Source organism: Labrus bergylta, chromosome 7 (assembly GCF_963930695.1).
Source record: "Labrus bergylta chromosome 7, fLabBer1.1, whole genome shotgun sequence".
NCBI classification, from domain to species: domain Eukaryota; kingdom Metazoa; phylum Chordata; class Actinopteri; order Labriformes; family Labridae; genus Labrus; species Labrus bergylta.
In genome coordinates, this window is record NC_089201.1 from 26,245,595 (window position 1) to 26,262,370 (window position 16,776).

At 43.4% G+C, this 16,776-nt stretch overlaps 1 protein-coding gene across 1 annotated transcript in view; it reads right to left on the reverse strand.

Moving 5' to 3' along the window:
• Window positions 1-3,866: 3,866 nt before the first annotated feature.
• The window catches only part of otud7a (OTU deubiquitinase 7A), a 40,997-nt gene continuing 28,087 nt past the window's right edge, over window positions 3,867-16,776 (reverse strand). Inside the window, exons 8-13 of the mRNA XM_020631315.3 lie at window positions 16,069-16,181; window positions 14,719-14,846; window positions 14,480-14,629; window positions 8,116-8,230; window positions 7,400-7,484; window positions 3,867-7,050 (exon numbers count right to left, since the gene is read on the reverse strand). Of these exons, the coding sequence (XP_020486971.1) occupies window positions 5,485-7,050; window positions 7,400-7,484; window positions 8,116-8,230; window positions 14,480-14,629; window positions 14,719-14,846; window positions 16,069-16,181 (2,157 nt within the window). The 3' untranslated portion in view covers window positions 3,867-5,484. The remainder of the gene's footprint in view (window positions 7,051-7,399; window positions 7,485-8,115; window positions 8,231-14,479; window positions 14,630-14,718; window positions 14,847-16,068; window positions 16,182-16,776) is intronic.

A 16,776-nucleotide genomic window follows, 5' to 3' on the forward strand; every position in this document is an offset into this window, starting at 1 on the left:
GTATACAGACAGTTCTGTGTGCTGTGAGAGCACTATCTCTGCTAGTATCACCCCGCAGACAGGATGTGGGGGCGGAGGAGGTGTTTTCAGTTTGACTGTTTTATCTCTTTTAGTCACCTCTTTTTCTTTGGATTATCAGCTACGGAACATAAAGTCTCCAGATGAAGTTCCAAACCCTGAATAAACTCAAGTGATTTTGAATGCATTTACTGAGGGAAGGTAGAGTAGAGCATGTGAGTGAATCCAACCTTAGACACACTCAAAGTCTAGAGCGTGGGAGGCCTAGTGGGCTGGAAAGGGTCTCTACTTCACTGATGTGTGTGGGCATCTCTGACTTTAAGACTCAGTGGAATTAATCCTTTGAAACCGAAGGGAGGGAGATGTGGTCAGCAGCAGCAACAGTGGTCCTAATCACACAGAGGGCCGAGTGTGTGTGTATGTGAGTGTGTGTCTGTCTGTCCCTCTTCCTCCATGCCAGGCCCCAGAAGGCAGGCTGAAGGGCCATGTGATGCCACCCACTCTCGAGTGCAGTGCATGGCAGGGCTTGCGCTAGATCCTGCAGAGCGGGTGGGATGAGCTCAGATATTGGAGGCTGGCACTGGCTGAGAACAAGGCTTAGCTATTGGGGGGCGCGGGGTTGGCCTTACCACACACTGCAGCAGAGGCATCAAAGCAAGCAACAGCACTTTAAATACAGTCAGGTAGAATGGCTTAACTTGTTGATGAGTAGGTGCAGAAAGGATCTTAATTTATAATGTGTTTAGCCATGGATAAATCACTCCATTTTTTAATTTCATGTCAAAATGAGACAACTGCTTATCATAAAAATCAATATTCATGGACTACTGTGTTGCAATAGGGCCTCTAATTGTGCGATGAAAGGGACAGATGCATCTGAAAGGCAAATAAAAGGCATTTTAGAATTTTTGTGTATTTCCTGTATGAGTTTGAATTTCAAAAGAGTTGAGTGAATTTGACAACATGGAGCTGTTCGAGAGGATGAGAGGCCTGCCAAGCAACGCCTGATAGAGCTCTTTGTTGCTTTGAAAAGCAAAAGGGAGGTCCCTCATGCAAATTCAAAGGACATTCTGAGAAAAGGGGATCCAAGAAAGAGGACAATGCACTCTGTCCCATTCAGCACTTGTTATGGAAGATGCAGGAAACAAGAATGTGGGATACATTGCTCTGGAAAAAAAGGAGCCCTCATGTGCCATTGTGTGACTAACATAAGACATCACGTGGAGATGTAATTCATCTTAACAAGTCATTCTATATTATTAGCAGCTGCAGGCCACCACAGTGACCTGGAGCAGCAGTTTGAGGACTGAGCAGAAACCCACAGTGTTTTCTCAAGCAGTTCAGTCACGAGACTGTACACTCAGTCAGAAGTATGCGATTCATCCCACACATAACAGGCTGCTGCCCAGTAAGCAAACTTCTCCTCTTTCAATACACCAACTCAGTCAGCAGCTACTGTAGGTTACTATGCATTCCCATAAAAAAACAAGATCTAATTTTACATAACAGATGCTTGAGTGACAAATATTTTTAAGAAATCCTCAGATTGCTGTTTTTGTGAAACTTATGAGATTTCAGTGTGAGGATATGAAAGACGGCTTGATTGACGGTTTGATTTATGCTTTTGTTTACTCTGACAAGCTACTCTTTGTCTTCTTGCTTGTAAAAATATGGGTGTACAATTTAACAGGACCAAAGAAGACTACAGCTCTGTTAAGATTTACTTTAGCGGTTTAGAGATTAACGTTACCACGCACAAGCTAACATTTTAAACATGAAAATGCTGAAACGCAAAAATTGTTTACCATGTTCTTCTGTATGAGCAGGCATACATTAAAAGACATTGAATGACAAATTATTAAAGATTTTTAGATTTGAGAGTGCACAATAAACAACAGAATAGGCCTACAGCTCTCGCTTTTGCTAATTTCCACAAGATAACAACAAACTACTTCAATGCTTAGATGCTAAAATGATTAACCGCTTCTCTACATGAGAATTTTAATATTATCTTCCAAACAATAAGGCACGAAAAATAGGCCTACAATGATACAATAGAATTTTGCAAAGCCACAGTAGCCTATCTCTGTAAGGTTGTTAGCGGTGTTATTTCTGCTAACATCAGCAGTTAGCATGCTAGTACGTTTGACAACTGAGGATGCTAAAATTGTAAACCCCCGCAGCATTCTTACATTTCCTTCAAAAGGAGGAGCATATTCATAAGTATACCAACTTTGTCATTTTATAGGTAAGTTACAATCCATAAATTAATAAATTAAATGCCATATCGTTTTTGGGCATTCAATTGAATCGCTGAAAAGTGAACCTTGTGGCAAAGTTACCAAAGTTAGCCTAGTATATAGGCTATTTATTTCATTAAAGTGTTACTGGGAAATTGTGATCAGTTGCTGTATGCTCATTGTGGTTGTATGCTTCTTTATTTGGTAGGCTACGCATATTTAATAGTTAATTCATGTTCGCTTCCTTTCTTTTTGTTGTGAAGCACCTTGTGTCCTGAAAATGCTTCCTTTCCTAACCAGGATTGTTTGCACAAATGTTTGCCGTGATACTGATGTTAACTGTTGAAGTATTTAATTGGATAAGTTATATTAATGACTAGCTGGCAGAATGATGTAAGTCAAAGAATCAGTAAAGTCAGTGACGATCTACCCTTTGAGTACGATGAATGTCAAAGAGGTGAAACTTCTCATCTGGCAGAAACTGATGTCTGTAAAGCAATGCTGCCACCATTATTTTACTGGAAGCTCTTAACTTTCTAGACTCAAACTTTTCTTTCTCTTCTCTTGTTGTTTGAATATTGCTGTTTTCTGCATTTGAAGATCAAATTTAAAAAAGTAGTTAATTCACTCTCGTACAGAAACGATCAGAATGTTTTATAACCTCTGTAACCACATGGTACTTGTGCTAACGTGCAGTTTTCAGATATAACAATGACAGTGGTAAAGAACTCTTGACATTTGCAGATTTTCTAAGGCTTGTTTTGCTGCGTGGCGTCAGTTCTCCTGCACATGTAGGAGTGTCTCTGGAGGGAGACAGAAGAGTTACAGCTCTCAGTCTGGAATGCTTCACTACTTGGTTGTTCACTCCTGAGATTCTTAACTGAGACCTCAGAGCAACTTCAGTGTATTTCCCCCCTTTCTGTTTTGTTTTACTGAAAAGGCCAGCACAAGCTTGATAAGCTTTTGCATTAAATAATGTTGAATACATTTAACCATTGTTGTTCCCTATTCAGAACTTCACTGACATAATCAGCTTTGTCATTAAAATCTAGTGAGAAAGAAAGTCATTTTATTTGGGTTATCTGCAGCTTTAGCTTGGAGGCTCACAACTGTTTTGAGCAAAGTCTGAGTGTAGACTTTGACGAGCTGGAGAGGGGGGCAATCTATATCAAAAAAACAATATGGGAATAGCAGTGTCCGTCCCTTTTGTAGATGGTCCAACATTTGCCACATAAAAATCAGGAAACTTTGTGCATTGTGGAAGAGCTGTATTAAAGTGCTGAATTTCTCTTTTTTAAAGATACTGATAACCACTGATAACACTATTGAAGAAGAGATGGCAAAGTTCAAATAACCATATCCTGTTCCCACTACTACAGACTAAAATATAAGGTACATCTGTTATTGTGTACTTGAGGCCTTGGGGGGGGGGGGGGGGGGGGGTATCAAAAATAACAATATGATAACCATTGTATCTTATAAAGAGAATATTAAAACTGTCAGTAGTGATTGAAAAATCCTTAACCTAAATAAAATCCTCAATCTCTTGATTTACATGATTTACTCCTCTGAAGAAAAACAAATAAAAAAAGGACACGGACACATCAGGTTTGTAACAATAAACTATTTTTTTCATATTTACATCTGTACCTAATGTGCAAATTAATAATTTAAAGTAGTGTAAAACTCTTAAAGGAATACAAAATCATATCTTACAGTCCTAACATGGTGAGAGTCCATGAACTTGACTTGTCACATAGAAACGAGGAGGAGCAACACTGCAGTGTGTACAGGAGAAAGAGAGAGAGACAGAGAGACAGAAGCAAACTCGGGAAGCAGTGGACATCCTTGGCCAGGACACACTTAGTTAAGGACAGCATGGTACATTGTCCAAGCATCACCAGAACAAACAGCAACACAAACACTGCATTATTACAGTAGTCATGTCGAATGAGCAGTAAGCACTCGGAGGCCCGGGATTTTACAAACCCCACTGATTGGTTAAAGCACTGATGATCACAAAGGCTTGAGGTGCTCTTAGCAGCAGGTGCTTCGTTTGATGGCCTCTAGATATGAATGGACAGACAATCTCACACTGGACTGGTGACACAAATACTGCAGGTCACCACATAGTGCTAATAGCATGATTGCACATTGTGTTGTGTGTGCAAGAGGGGATGGGACACATAATCACACTTTGCACGAATATGCATCAGCCAGCTCTCACTACCCACAATTCTTTTAACACACTGACCGAATAGAGTAGTCAACAGGTGACACACACCATAAACACTGCATATTTGAGAAGCAATTCATCCTATGCACATTGTTTGGTGTTTGCCACATAAAAACATTTTAAAATTTGATTCTTTAAATTTTTTTTCAGAAGCCGGTTTGGCAGTGCTTGTGGTCTTTAAGAGGTTGACTACGGGCAAAAATGTGAAATGATTTCTTACACAATATTTTGAGTCCAATTCTGACACGGCAATCGTTTGCACTGTGGTTAAGAACAAAAGTACACTTAACAAATGAGTTTTACATTTCATCCTAATCCAACATTACAATCTATAATGCTTACACATTTGAGTTCCTGTAGTTCATTTTTGTTTACAAAAGCACGAGGTGACAATCCTTTACAATTTACAAGACACAGGTAACCTACAGTAGATATATTATTGGTGCATAGACAAAATTGGGAGAGGGTGTAGCAAAAATCACCAATTTATTGCTTTAAAGTCTAATATTAATCCCCCATTTATTTTTCTTTTGATTGCAAAACAACTACAAATTTTCCACAGAGATTTTGGAGAACCAAGAAGAGGTATTGCATTCAAACAGATTCAAAGAGCTAAAATGTTCCCTCCTGATGAGATGCAAATCTTTTGTACTCTGAAAAATAAAGAACTTTTCCTCACATACACAAAGTTACATCACATAGAGATGACTTTTACTCTAAAACAAGTAAAAGACTAGAGACAGGGGAAAGGAAAATAAACAAAATAGCACATTTTCTGGCCAAAGCTGCTCACTGTTTCAAGTTCTGCTTCCCCCATCATAAAGTAATAACCTTTACTAACAAGGGAAGGGTGACAGGAATACAAGAGCATTCTTCAACAAAATAGGAAAACATTTGCCACCATGTTATTGGAAATGCAGAGTGCAGATGGTGTAGTTCCCTCCAGTCTCCTGCGGCCTTGCTGACAAGTGGCTGAAGTGGCTGTGATGGCTATGCAGGCCTCTGCACTTTGCTCTCCCTCTCCCTGCGTTTCAGCTCCTCTCTGTAGCAGTAGGAGCAGTAGTTGTCTGTCTCTGGCCTGCCGTAGAAGGAGCAGTTCTCCCTCTTGCAGCGGCGCTGCTGAAAGCAGTACAAAGGGCTTCCAGAGCTCCGCCCTTTGGTTTTGTCTTGGTTGAGCCAGGTGTGAGACGAGTTGTCCTCATCAGCAAACTCCAGGCAGTCCTGAATGTCGCCCGCATGGAATCCATTGGTGTAGGTGTGGGACTTGTGTTCTCCGGGCATGTTGTAGGATAGGGTCTCTATGGTGTTAACAGTGCGGACCCCTGACAGACGAGCAGGGCTGTAACTCTGGGACGAGAGTGTGCGGTTCTGCTGGGGGTAAGTGGCGCATGTCTTTAGGGTGCCCACCACAGGCTTATTGTAGGGGTCGTCCTGGAAGATGGAGGATTGCATGTTGACATCTTGTAAGTGGATCACACTGTGCCTCTGAATGGGCGGTGTATGGCTGTAGTGGGCGGACACAGGTACGGGCCCGGGTCTCTTAGCACCAATACTGGGGGAAGAGTAAGGCGCAGGGGTTGGGGCTGGATTTGAGACATGGTGGGAAAGTGTTGGCGGGGTGAGAGGAGGGACTGGAGCAGAGACAAGGGGTGCTGCAGGAGTGGGACTGTTCCTGCCCTGCATCTTGAGTTGTGAGTTGTGGTTATAGGTGTGGGTGTGGGTGTGGGTGTGATGGGGCAGGATGGGAGAGCAGCTCTCCGGAGGCGAACTGTCCGATCTCTCCCTCTGGAAGACACTCTCATGCTCGGGCTTTTTTGCAGCTACTTCGTTAGCGGCGGGGGGCTTCTTCTCAGCCTCCTTCCTCTTCTGCTCCTGCTCCTGGCTGAAGCGCTCCTGGGCGTTGGTCAGGTAGTAGCTAATCATCTCCTCGTGGAACTGGTGCCGATGGCTGGTGAGCAGGAGGCCTGCAAAGATGAACTTCCGCTCCCCCTGCATGGCGGCTCGCAGGATGTTGAGACTGAGCTTGACATCCGTGCTGTATTTCCAGTTTTCCAGGCTCTTGTCCCCTGAGACTCTCCCTACGCTGTCTTGTCTCTCGGTGGGGGAGGAGCTGGAAGGTCTGTCTGTAGGGGAGGGACTAGTAGTCTTCTCAGAGGAGGTGGAGCTGGCTGACTGGCCCGACTCCTCCTTGCTTCCCTTGGTTGTTTTAGAATCCTTCTTCTTTGTTTTTTCCCCTCCGTTCTCCCCGTTACGACCTGAGCCAGAGTTAGATTTGTTCATTTTGCCGTGCACAAGGCCACCCAGACCTCCCATGTTCTTCTTCAGCTTGATTCCCAAGGTTTTGCTAAAGCTACCCAGTTTGTTGGCTACAGAATCAGCCCGGCTTTTGTCTTTGTCCTTGCGCTGCTTCTCCTTGTCCTTCTCTTTGCTGGGCTTGCCGTTGTTGACGTTGGAGTTGCTGCCCACAGACTCGCGGTCAGAGTCCATGGACTCAGCTAGAGACTGGACATCCTCACCTGCAGAGGCTGTGGGAGACTCTGGCTGAGCCAGGGGAGCCTGAAAACAGACACACAAACACATACAGCAATGAACAAAACACAGAACATAGCAACCAAACAATATGGTTGAAGGAATAATAATCATAAAAGAAGTTAGCTTTAAAAGACTCTCAATATATTCCAGACATATTCAGCCCCCAAAAAAACAAGACATAAAGAGCTAGTTTCTCATGATTTACAATCAGAACAAACAATTGAGAATGCTTGAGATTATTGCATCTGATGGTACATAAAACTGATTGATTGGACTCTGTGGTTTAAGAGCATCTGGAACAGAGGAGTCCCTCCAGGGCTAAATTAACCGTGACAAATACGACACATGTGTGAGGAAAAAAAAAAAAAGTTACCCTTGTTTCTGATGGAATTCGGATCCATGTTACATTCATGTAGTTGTGCAGCAGGTTGAGTTTGGCCTCCAGAGACAAGATGAGACTGCAGGAGAACATGTATTTACAATTAACAGCAATCTGTGGTATTATAAAGCTGACATTTAATACATTTTTTTACCAGGACTATTTGGCATATTAATACGTCTAAGGACGACACAGTTTCTGAAGTTTATTTTTGCGGTTTTATGCTTTTATTGATGGGACAGTGGAGAGAGTCAGAGACAGGAATGAGAGAGTAGGGGACCACATATTAAAAAGCAGTTTTAGCACATTTCCTCTACAAAGTTGATTATCTGCAGCTTGTTAAAGGATAAGCTGTCCCCCTGACTGACAGGAATGTGAAACAGAAACCCTTACAAAAACTCTTTGCTAAACTCAGAGAGGGTGTTGCTGCTTTAGAGAGGCCATTCCTGGGAAACCCTATGGATGACTGACGTGACTCACAATTTGTTCACTCTCTGCTCTTTCTTTGAAGTGACCTGAACCCCCAGCCCATAATCAGAGTTAAATCCCACACAAAGAGCCCTGTGGGTTCACTAACAGAACTGCCTCGACCTGCAGTTTTTTTTTAACTCCCTCACCCTTCATTGGACTGCTTTCCTAGTCAGCAAGGTTTGTGTGCTCTGTTGATAAGCATCAACATCCGGTGATATTCTACACACTACAGGACTTACTTGGCGAGCTTGGTGTTGTCATTATCGTCCCTCCCCCATTCCCAGTCCCTGCCAGGGTCCACGGCAAAATGGAGTGCGAGCAGCTTGTGCTCTGAGTCGGTCAGAGGGATAACAGCTGGAAGAGATGAGATTATCAGAAGGTTAGTTTAGTCTAGTTTTACCACCGGACGTCAGATTGCACGCAACCCATTCTCTCAAGAGGCCAACTTTGGTGTCAGAGCTAATGTGACACCATAATGACACACTAGAATACTGCCACCTTAATTATCACGGATGCCTGTCAGCGTGGGGGTAAAGAAGACTGTGGGAGTATTCTATCTGCCATCTATATTTTAAGATGAGACTGTGACCGGTTGGTGTCACTTGGACTGACTCATCCAGGCAGAGACGAGCCTGAGTCAGCTGTGGCTCCTTTTATAACACAGATTGATCCCTAATCAGCCCTCAGAGACATCATGTGCTATGCTTGATGGGGGAGAGTAAAGGAAGTATGAGTTGGTACACTCCATTGAAATGAAGTGTGTTAGAAATTGGGTCATCGCTGTTACCAAGTATTAAATTATAACTAATGGAAAGCTCCAAAGTAGCACCTAAACATTCAAGTGGAAAGTATTTTTGTTATGTAGTATTTCACATATCAAGAATTCACTGAAAAAAAGCAACATGGACGAGATGTCCTCAAATCTTTGAAAAAAGGAGAAGTAAAACAAAACTCCATGACAACCGAGACACCTCCTTGTGCTCAGAAGAATCATGTGATACATCTGAAAGCAAAAGAGTTACTGCTACACGGCTCTTTCAGTGAGACCTTTTTTTTTTTTTTTTTTTTAAAGATTTATTTTTGGGCTTTTCGTGCCTTTAATGCAGAGAGGGGACAGTGGATAGAGTTGGAAACCAGGGAGAGAGAGCGGGGAACGACATGCGGAAAGGGGCCACAGGTGGAAGCGAACCCGGGCCCTAACCATTGCGCCACCAGCGCGCCCCAGTGTGACCATTTTTTAAGTTGAAAATGAGCTGTCATCCTTGAATAGTGTCTCTTTTTTACATCCATCTTTTCTATCAAATATGATAACACTTCTTTAACTCCTCTAGATACATTTCTGATACCTGGAAACACAGCAATGTTGCTAAAGCGATAGCAAAGTGCCACTGGGCGAGACAAAGAAGCATTTAGACGATATTGACATTTTTTTAAACAAGCCTATTTTATCACATACTGCACAAGAGTACTGTGAAGGTATAACAACAGGAAGTATATCAGAGTTGAATTAGGAAGTCAGTCTGAAACTGACAAGTTGCCTGTCTTAAACATTTGTCTTCCCAGTAAATGTGACTTATCTGAGGTTGTTTGTCAGCTGTCTGATTGTCTCTAGCTCCTGTTTCCTGTACCATCTGACTTCTTTTTAGTGACGTCCCCAAACCTCCTTACCCATAAGTCAATATCAGAGGAAAACTGAAAAGTATGAGCTTAGATTTATACTTATTAAGTGAGCAGATTTTAAGTTGATCAGGGCTGTTTGATTTGTTTCAGTAAAAGAGTGCAATCGGACTGAAGTACAGAATCAAATCAGGGGTGCAGAAATGATTAAATCCATACACCCTGTTGACATGATCATCGACTCATGAGCAGGAAGAGGTTTTCAACAAACACAAATCACAGGACAGACAACATAAAAAAGACACCCACCCGGGCTTCCTCTTGTGGGAGGCGTGCTTATAGTACGAGCACAGTGCGGGCATGTTTGTGTGTCTGTGAGTGCTCGGCTGCTTTTTCAACAACAAGAGAGTGAAGAGGACTAGCTGTAGACCCCACCGGCCCACTTGACAGGTCTCCTCGGGCTACCTAGTGTGTGGGGGCTTGCAGTCCACATGACAGCAGAGCGAGGCCGGCTGTTTTAGACCAGGACATTCCAGCCTTCACCGTCAGACCCAGATGGAGGAGACAGTCTCCTCCCTGCTTCATCAATCCTCCCACTGCCAATTGGCTGCTCTGCTCGGCAGGCTTCATGAAGACACCGACACCAAGCAGCAATGGCCTCTCCTAATGAAACTGCAGGTCCAACACTCACTCTTTCCCTCATGCGTCTCCAAGTGAGGGCTTCTGCATTGCTGCAAAGTACTCCTTTAAACATGCTCAGCGTGAAAAACTGGTGATACATGCAGTGTGATAATGCCTTACCTTCTTGACATGAAATTAGTGCAGCTATGCCCAAAATTGCACATTAAACAATGCTAACATGATCGCTTATTTGTATTTGACAGCATTAGTTTCCAAGCAAACAAATTCCAGTCGCTCTTCACTAACCACACTGATCACAATTTGTGCACAATACTTGTCTTTGCAGGTATAGTTTACACATTGCAATGCATTTTACCTACAAAAAGGAAGGTCTAATGCCTGTTGCCTCAAAGAAAAGACAGTTCTGAGAAACATACAGAAACATGACACCAAAAAAAAAGAAAAAACAGGGTAGAAAAAAATGTAGGTGTTTTGAAGAGGGAAAAGAAAAGGGTCTTTCCAAGAACACTTCTGCCCAGAAAAACTCGGTCATACTCAAAAACACACAGAGACAGACAGAAGACAGTGGACCGGCTCCCACTCAGTTCCCACTCGGGTCATACAGCAGGCAGCGAGGAGGTCTGCGAGGTGGCGTCCTGGCTCCCACGTTGCAGCTGTCCTCCTTTTCTGGCCGTTCCAAACTGCTGTGTGAGCCGTTGTTCCCGCTCGGGCTCCCGTCCAGATCCACAGATCTAACGCTGCCAAATGAGCTCTGGGGGGCTAAAGTGTGCTGTAATGTATTTACTATCCCTGTTGGCAGACTTGTTTCACTGTCCTTGAATGACCGTTTCCCATAGCTTATGCATGGATGACATCATAGCCCTCCCTGGTATGCAAGTTGTGTACTCAGCAACATAGCTGCTAGCCTGCTTCGCCTTGTTTGCATCTTTGATTCAACAGACAGGGAGAAGAGGGAGGTGAACCAGGGTGTAACCGGTGAGGATGCAGCTGTTGGAACGGAGGTAGATAACCTTTCTAAGAATTTAAGAATGGCCATAAATATCTTTGCTTTGTCCATTTTGCAGTTAGTGCAAAACAAAGAATTCTGCTCTCTTGTGATGACAGCCGAAAGAGGGAGGATTCTCTCCCCTCTTTCTCTCTCCCTTCAGATGACACATTTCACCATAACAAGCTTTGATTCACAGAAAACACTGAGCCAATGTTTCCCCTATTTTGCCATTCCAGAACAATTTGTACTGTCTTGAAAATGCACAAATTTGAATTCCTGACTTTGGTCACTCTGCACAGCTGCAGACTTGAAGGGCCTAATTCACCAGAGTAAACAGCAGTCGTGCATATAAACAAGCCTCAGCTTTTTTTTTTTTTTTTTTTTCTTTACCACAGATTTTAACAGCGGAACCGTCTTGGTAATTACAACAGCCTCGCATTTGAAGTAACACGTAAAACCCCAACAAATAGCATTTTAACTCTCATTGCCATATTGATTTAATTAGCCGGCCTGCACGGTGAGTAATACACTAGCTGTCTTTTATAGGTATAGAGAAGTGAAACCTGGGCCAGAGAGGGCTGGTTGCACCGCACTGTTATGTAGGTGGTCTTTGTGTAAAAGACGACCATTTACTTCATTCAAAAAGGGTGTTGGAGAGTTGATGATGGGATGCCAAAAAAAACCTGGAAGTGTTTTTGGTAGCTTGAAATAGCTCCAGAGTTTTCTAGAGGGCGGCAAGTTCCCCTCATGCATCTTTTAACCACAGGAGCACAAACAAGCTGATAAAAGACGTGACCAGCGGCGTCTACCAAAGAGCCAGTCTTTATCACACAGAAGGTGAGAAGCAATCAGCGAAAAGAAAACATTCCCAGATCTACAGAAACCTCGGTTCACCTGCCTGCATGAACAAAAACACTTAACAGCTCTTTTGGGAAATAAAAAAAAAAAACACTGACATTTTTGGTAATTTTTCTCTTGCCGTTTTCTTTTAAAATCCAGCAGTCCTCCAAGCTGCCCCCCCCCCCCCCCAAAAAAAAAAATTGTAGTAGCATAATGTGTCAGTGTGATTCAGCATCATGTCACTGCTGGAGACCCTGCTATAATCTTCCATACAGAGGGGGCTGAAGAAAGAGCCAGTGTTCTAACCCAGCCTCTGGCACCTGTACACACACAGCCGAATGCCGCTTGGATGCTCTTTGCTGTGTTTCAGGGAAACTGAGAGCAGCCCCTCCACCTGAGACGTCCACACATAGGCACCGACTGTCAGGAGAGAGGGGTGGGTTTGTCGGGGCTCCAGCAGCCCGGGACCCCTGCCCATATGTGGTGATGTGGTCAGGGCTTAGGGGGCCGGCTGGGTTTACTCTACCCTAATTGGCAGTGGAAGATTAGGTCTGACCCTTTGCATGTCTGTCTACCTGGCATCTGTTCAGATATGTAAGCCTTGTGGTGGCTTCATAGTATTTTGTAAAAATAATAAATTATTATGAGGATACAATAACTCTTTTCTAATAAGGCAATACAACCATCACAAACTCTTACTTGTACATGCATCAAAAAGGAAGAAATCTCAACTGCAGTAGCCCAGATTTGCCCCCTTGCTGTGCAACATGATACATCACATGACATACAAATGCACTGAGCTTAGTGCACAAGTGTTTTCAAAACATCCTGGAGAGAGAGACTGCAGACAAAATGAACTGTGATCCTATCACAGGACACAGTGTACCAGAATGAAAAAGTACAGTCATGCAGGGCTGTTGTGATCCAGCTACATCACGTTCTTTTGACATATGCTCCACCTGGTGGACAAAAAGAGAAACTCCATCTGCCACTCTCCCAAACTTAAGTGGCTGTGCAGAGAGGTTCTGTGCTGTTGTGCTGTCTTTGATGTGCTGCTGGCAGAAAAGGGAATGTCTTCAGGGCAGAGGTTGGAGGTTTGTAATCGTGTGTCTGCCAGTCTGCAGTGCACGTACCCGAACTTAATAACCAGGTTTGTCTTTCCAGGCCAAGAATAGGACTTTATTTACTTAGGAAAGCACAAGAAGAAGACGAAGACGACGAAGAAGACGAAGAAGACGAAGAAGATGGTGAGAGGAAGCAATTCTGCGCAAGTGTTTGGCCGACAGCCCACTTAAATGACAAGTGAGTTCCACCCACTGAGTCAGATTCACTGGTTGTCAAGGAGATCCACTCTGTTTGTCAATTAAAGGAACTCTGTTGAGGATTACTCCGACCTCAACACAAAGCAACATCGCCGAAGTGGAAACACTTGCGGCTGAATGTGCCAAAAACAAGACCAGAACACAAGTCCCTCAACAAATAAATCAACGCTCCCTCACCACAACGTAACACAATCAATATGCTCGACGTAGGGAAATGTAGATACTCACAAATATATGTTGTTGTTTTGGTAGGATCAAGCATTTTATTGATGCCAAATATTACCTTTAAATCTCTTAATTGAGTTTTGGTGTGATAATTCAGTCTTCAACTTGGAATTGTGACAAAAAAAGTCCCACTCTTTTAGCTTTAAAGTGTATCTCATGGTCTCAGAGGATGGAACTTTCTTGGTTGTCATACTGATAGCTTCTTTGCCATCATCACTGGACATATTCAAGCACTTGTCATGGGACTAATGTTCCTTATTTACTGTAGGTATCATGATGGAAAATGAGAAAAAGTCCATTTGCAGTTGCAGACTTTGATATGTTGTTGAAAGCTCCAATAAATAAACTAGTATAGATCCACATGAGGTAAAGATCTTTTGGAACGGATATGTTCAGATGGAACATTTCCATGTCTTCTGTATCTACTCCTTGGACTTAAACTTCTATTGTTGGTTCAGTGAATTTGTACAGTATGCTGTGCCGATGTAAAAACCCTGGCATGGGACTTTGAAGGAACATGTCTGAGAACGACCATGAGCATGAAGAATGGGTCATTTTCTGATGTCTCTAGGTGTCTGCACAGCTTCAGCGCCCTTAAAATATGGTTTTGAAGGATTCTGACAAAACCCCTACCGTCCACTTTCCTCCATGTCAGCCGCCCTCAGCCTCCTTCTGCCAACTGGCCTATTTTAATAATGGATCCCAGGTAATTAGAGTGCTGTCTCATGCATTATTGACCTCTAGCAGGACAGGCAGACCACTCACCCTCACTCTTGCAATGTTCCCACTTCAAGTTAAAAGCAAAGCCTGCTTTATTATTACCTAACTTAACTAGTGCGCATTACAGAAGGTGTTTTTTTTAAAGAACAAGGGGTCAAGAAAAGGTCAAGGCCCCACATCAAAACCTGTGGATGCCACCAGTTCTTTTTTTTTATGAAAGTGGTTGTGTGATGATGCACAAATGCTCACCTTGCTCTCGCTGCTGGTCTCTCTGCTCCATGGACACCAGCGCCGAGAAGTGAGCCTGATCGTAGGCCAGGACCAGAGGGGAGCAGTGACAGCGGCTCGGGGGAACCTCCAGAGGCAGATAGAGCCCTCCAAACGGGATGGGAGCAAATGCTAAAATTCAAGAACACCATATCAAGTATCAGTCAATAGCTTGTCCCAGTGTTTGCAGGGCATAAAAAAACATGACCTAGTCGGTCTACCTTCTCCTCCTGAGTCTCTGAGCATGGTGTCAGCCACCACTACAATGGGCCTGCGTAACACGTGGGCCAGCACAAACACATGGAACTCCTCCAGACTCTCGTACACCGGATCTTCAGAGTTATCCACCCTGTGAAAATGAAAACAAACATGTAATACAGAGGGATGATGGGATACTGTGACAATTTCCCTGAACTGATACTGAGCAAAAGGGAAACATCCCGAGCCAAAAATAATAATCTTGGTGCTAATCATAATCTATTCTGATCTAGTTGGATCCATTTTGCCTGCTGGCTAACTTTAACAGACAATATACAAAGATCCATCTGTTCGTACACGTGTTGGAAAAAAAAAAAAAAAAAAGAGAGCAGGAGAGAAAAGGAGGGAGGGAGGGAGAGAGAAAACAGAGGCAGAGCTCTCAGGCATGCAACCACCAGGGAACCAGAGGATGTGCAACAATTAAGTTGTCAGCCACACAAACAGCCACGCTGCCAAATTCACTCTAATAAAGAGCCTCTTAATATGTGAATCCCACTCATCCTATTTAGGGGGCTCATCTCACACTAGGGCCATCAAACATCCCTAACCTGATTACTGTGTTACAGCCAAACTCAATGAGAGGTTGAAACCACCAGAATAAACGAGCAAACGAAGCTCTTTAATGAGGTATTTTTAGCAGTAGGGGCTCTGTACTCGGCAAGTAAACGCCGGGGAAACAAATGAATTCAATCCTAAATGCCATTTTCTGCAATCAGATGAGATTTCAATCTACAGTACAGCATGCTCCTTAATAAGTCTTCCTCTTCATCACAAGTGGTTTTCCCTACGTCAGATACGCTGCAATACCACACGTGTGAGAAAGAACCTGCGTGTGTCTATTTAAGTGAAAATGAAAAACAAAACATAACCACAAGGTTTCTGTGTGTAGGTGGAACTCAGGGTTGGATTCCAATCTGCCTTTGTAGCCTGAGATAAACCCACTCTTACACTTGTTTATGCAACAAGGGGTTGCGCAAATCACATCACCTGCTGCAGCTTAATGCAATCCACAGCTCAGGGGAGGCTGTTACAGCAGAAATGATTAATACTGACGGCAGCCTGTAGATGGCACAGTCTCACATGAGAGCTTCCACAATGTTATTAGATGAAGGAAGCAATCTGAAAGAGCAACTGGGAAAAACAGAGCTTTCCTCGATAAAACCAGTCTTTACAGAGAAGGCGACTTTTGTTTTAATTGCGCGACCCTTTGCAGAGGGGAGAGTGTGATGCCTGTGTCTCCAGGGGGGTTCAGAGTTCAGTATGTATGCTCTCCGGAATTTTTTTGTGGTATAATTGTGAGCGGCGCAGCTTACCCTCCGCTGGTGTTGCCGTTCTTGCTGAGGTGAGTGCGAGGCTCGCTGGAAGCCAACTTCAGCAGCTCGTTCCACTCTCTCTCCCACTCCTCCTCGGTGTACACCAACCCCGACTGCACAAAACACACACACAAATGAAAAATTCTGTTCGGCATGTGATGATGCTCGCCCACACAAATCCTATCATTATTTTTTCTATTTTCATCTGCAAGTGCAAGGTTATCCTCTGAGGCTTTATGCATCTAAATGTGTGTTAACTCCCCAACATGTTTGCTGTTATGGGAAAGTTTGTCGTGTTTTTGCACGTAACTTTAGCATGAAGATTTGTCTTAGATCACTGGGCCACCAGGACACCTCAGGCAATTTTAAAAAACATGAGCATCTGGACTACTTCTTTGCCTGAGCTATCTTTGGTGACACCATTTTGCTAATAGATTGGTAAATACTTAAATCCATAAACATCAAGGGAGGGAAGAGGAAGTGCAGTCAATTTTATGGTATTAGCAGCACGGCTATTAATGCACATGAGAGGAAGACAGAAATCCAGGAGGAAGCTTAAATCCGCTCTTATTAACAGATTTAACTGTCTCATTCGCATGCTTTCCCTCATAGGTCTTTTCTTTTCTTTTTTTTTAAGATTTATTTTTCGGCTTTCTGTTCCTTTATTGTAGAAACAGTACAGAGGATAGAGTCAGACACCAGAGAGAG